The 3234-nt window shown below is 59.5% G+C and overlaps 1 protein-coding gene across 1 annotated transcript in view; it reads left to right on the forward strand.

Moving 5' to 3' along the window:
- Nucleotides 1–1683: 1683 nt before the first annotated feature.
- The window catches only part of CAMK4 (calcium/calmodulin-dependent protein kinase IV), a gene marked incomplete at both ends in the record, with an annotated part of 2008 nt that continues 457 nt past the window's right edge, over nt 1684–3234 (forward strand). The window contains 5 exon segments of the mRNA XM_010159846.1: nt 1684–1878; nt 2018–2090; nt 2625–2715; nt 2818–2892; nt 3092–3167. Of these exon segments, the coding sequence (XP_010158148.1) occupies nt 1684–1878; nt 2018–2090; nt 2625–2715; nt 2818–2892; nt 3092–3167 (510 nt within the window).

Genomic DNA, 3234 nt, shown 5'->3' on the forward strand with positions numbered 1-3234 from the left:
GAAAGGCTTATTCCCGGCTGCTTAATTCCACCGGCAAATTGCAAAAGCGTCTCGGAGGTGGCCTGAGTTAAGAGAAATAACACCAAAAGCCAACTGGCGTGGCGCTGGGGGTGTCACAGACCCCGCTCCGGTTGGTTTTGTGGCCAGGGCATCGTCTTGCTGCTGGCTCAAAACCCCCCCGGCACAGCTGCTTCCAGCCCAGCCCACATCAACCATCCTTGGAGCAATACGGCTTTGCTCTCCGGAGGGGATGTCCTGCCTGCCTGCCACCATCCCAAACCTCGATGCAGGGAGATGAAAAACCAAAAGAGGTCCAAAACCTCCTAAAAACAGGGCTGATGGGGGCCAACGCGCTGGAGCCGGGGTGTCTCCAAGCCTCTGGGCCAGCTCCGCGTGGCCCTTGCCTTGTCAGTGCTTTGGGATAATCAGGCACTTCAGCCTTTTCCATGTCCCAGGACGTTCAGGCAGACGCAGGGACAGGAGCTGGGATGGGGATCACCCACTCGGAGCAGCCCAGGAGGACACCAGGCTGATCCCTAGGGACAGCGAGAGGCTCCTCTTGGCTGTGTTAGCGGAAACGCAACGGTAAATTCCATTTCTCCCCTCCCTCCTCCTTCCCTCCCCCCGGCAGCAGCGCCATGGAGCTGCGGAGGAGGACCCAGCCGGACAGCGTTCATCTCCAAACCCCCCAGTTTTCCGTAGGGTTCCGCTCGCTCCCAAGTTCAAGCGATTTTTCGGAGAGATGCTCCTTTTCCTTATTAACGCTGGCGCCGTCTACGCGCTTGCTATCGTTCGGCACCGACCTTGGCAGCGGATGATAATAGGATTGTAAACTTTTGAAGTTAATAGGAAAATTATAGTGCTTCCGTGTATTATTATAATGCAATAAGCTGCCACATAGTGTCTCTCACCCTGCGGGGTATCACGGCTTGTCACCCAGCCTGTGAAGGTAATGATTAAAGCCCCATGAAATTCGCAGTGTCACAAAAGTCTTAAGAAGCGTGAAATTCCCTGTTTTCCATTAAAAAAAAAAAAATAAAATGCATTTTGAGGTATTTTTAAGAGAGACCTGTTAATGCCAGATTTGCCTCCATGGCACAAAGGGCCGGTGCAGACAAGCTCACCTCGCGTGGGAGCTAAAACCCCAAAATCAGGAGAAACCCAGTTTCTTTAGTGTCTCTTTTGCGGCAAAAGGCTCCGAGGGATGTTTCCAAAGGCACCTGCCGGGTCCCAGGGTCCCGGTCCCAGAGGGCTTTGGCCCTCTCTTTCATCCCTGTAAGTAGAGGTGCGGGATACGTGCCGGGAGAGGGCAGGGCTTTGCCGGGGGTCGCTCCCGTGGTGCGGGGGCTGGACGGAGGCACCCGGGGTGCCAGCGCGGCCAACGAAGCTGAGGAGTTAAACAGCTTGCCCGGAGCTCCTCGTCCAGCTGCCAAGCTTGGAGACGTGAAGAGGATAAAAGCGTTGCGTGTCCCTCCCTTCCCATTCCCAGTGTCGTCGTTAGCATGTGATTGAGTGAGCAGGGCTGTTCCAATCAGTTCAAAATTCCTGGTCAAAGAAAGGAAAAGGCCAAGGAGGGAAATGTCCCCTTACACCCGGCGGTCACGTGCTCTGCATTCTGCATCCCGCCTTGCATCCTGCATCCCACATCCGCATCGGAGGGAAATGTCCCCTTACACCCGGCAGTCACGTGCTCTGCATCCTGCATCCCGCCTTGCATCCCGCATCCCACATCGCATCCCGCATCCTGCATCCCACATCCTGCATCCCGCATCGCATCCCGCATCCCTCCTTTCAGATCAAGCTGAAGGAGATTTTCGAGACGCCCTCCGAGATCGCGCTCGTCCTGGAGCTGGTGACGGGAGGGGAGCTCTTCGACAGGTACGCCCGGGACCCCCACGAGGAGGGACGAATCGCGGGGGCAGGATGAGGAGGGAGGAGGCTGATGCACACCATGGTTGGGGTGAGGGGGGGATGAGGAGGGGCGCTGAGTTACCACGCTGACCCTGTGTGTCCGCAGGATCGTGGAGAGGGGCTTCTACAGCGAGCGGGACGCAGCCCACGTCGTCAAGCAGATCCTGGAAGCTGTTTCGGTAACGTGCCCCTGGGGTGTCCCCCTCCCCTCGAGACGGCCCGGTGACAGGTCCCGTGCGTGGGTCAGGGGTGTCGCTGAAGGGGCTGCGCCCTCCCGAACCCCCTGGGGAGAGGTGCTGGGGGCTGCGCCCTCCCGGAGACCCCCCAGGAGAGGGGTTTGCCCGCTCGCCCTTGGCATCCGAAGGCATCACTGGCAGAGGTGCCTCTTCTGATCCGTGTTTTGGGGGGATGAAGGAGAGGAGGAGGAAGGTCAGTGCCGCTCTGCATCACAGGTCGGCTGGAGATGGGGTTTCTATGGCAACGGGGTGTGTGTGTAAAAACTGAAACTCCTAATGGAAAATGTCCTCTTTGTGCCCCCAAGGCCGAGCCAGCAGCGCCGGCACAGGTTTGGGTGTCTCCAAAGGGAGAGTCGGGCGCGTCGGTCCCACGTTTGTGCTGGCGCCCAGGCCGCTGCCGTCGCTTCCCAAATTCTGTCCAAGGCAGAAGGGGCTTCCCTGCCCCCTCCCCCATCCCCGCTTTCTCCCTCTCCGTAGTATTTGCATGAAAACGGAGTCGTCCACCGCGACCTGAAGCCGGAGAACCTGCTCTACGCAGACCTGTCCCCTGACGCTCCCCTTAAAATCGGTGAGTTTGCCGAGGGCCGTCCCCGGGGGGTGTCGTGGCACGAGGGGGGTTAATGATGCCTCTCCCTGATGGCAGCGCCGCTTTCCCCTGTGTCCCTCCAAGGTGACTTTGGGCTCTCCAAGATCGTGGATGAACAGGACACCATGAAAACCGTCTGCGGGACGCCGGGGTACTGCGGTGAGCAGGAGGCAAGAGCGGGGTGAGGGGTGGGGGGGGGCTTTTCCCTGCCGGAGACTCAGTGCAGGGATGGCCGACGGCTGTGCCGGGCTCGGCAGACCATGGCAGTGCCCAGGAGGTGCTTCCTCCGCTGTGAAGCCCACACGGCTGGCAGCTTCCCACATCCGTGCCACATCTGAACCCCAAACTCTGCTTCCAGCCCCTGAAATCCTCCACGGGTGTCCGTATGGCCCTGAAGTGGACATGTGGTCCGTGGGCGTCATCACCTACATCCTGTGAGTAACGCTGCCGGGCGGCGACACGGTTTTGCTCCACCTCAGCCGGCACACGCCGGCACGGCTG

The sequence above is a fragment of the Eurypyga helias genome, unplaced genomic scaffold, assembly GCF_000690775.1.
Source record: "Eurypyga helias isolate BGI_N326 unplaced genomic scaffold, ASM69077v1 scaffold36089, whole genome shotgun sequence".
NCBI classification, from domain to species: domain Eukaryota; kingdom Metazoa; phylum Chordata; class Aves; order Eurypygiformes; family Eurypygidae; genus Eurypyga; species Eurypyga helias.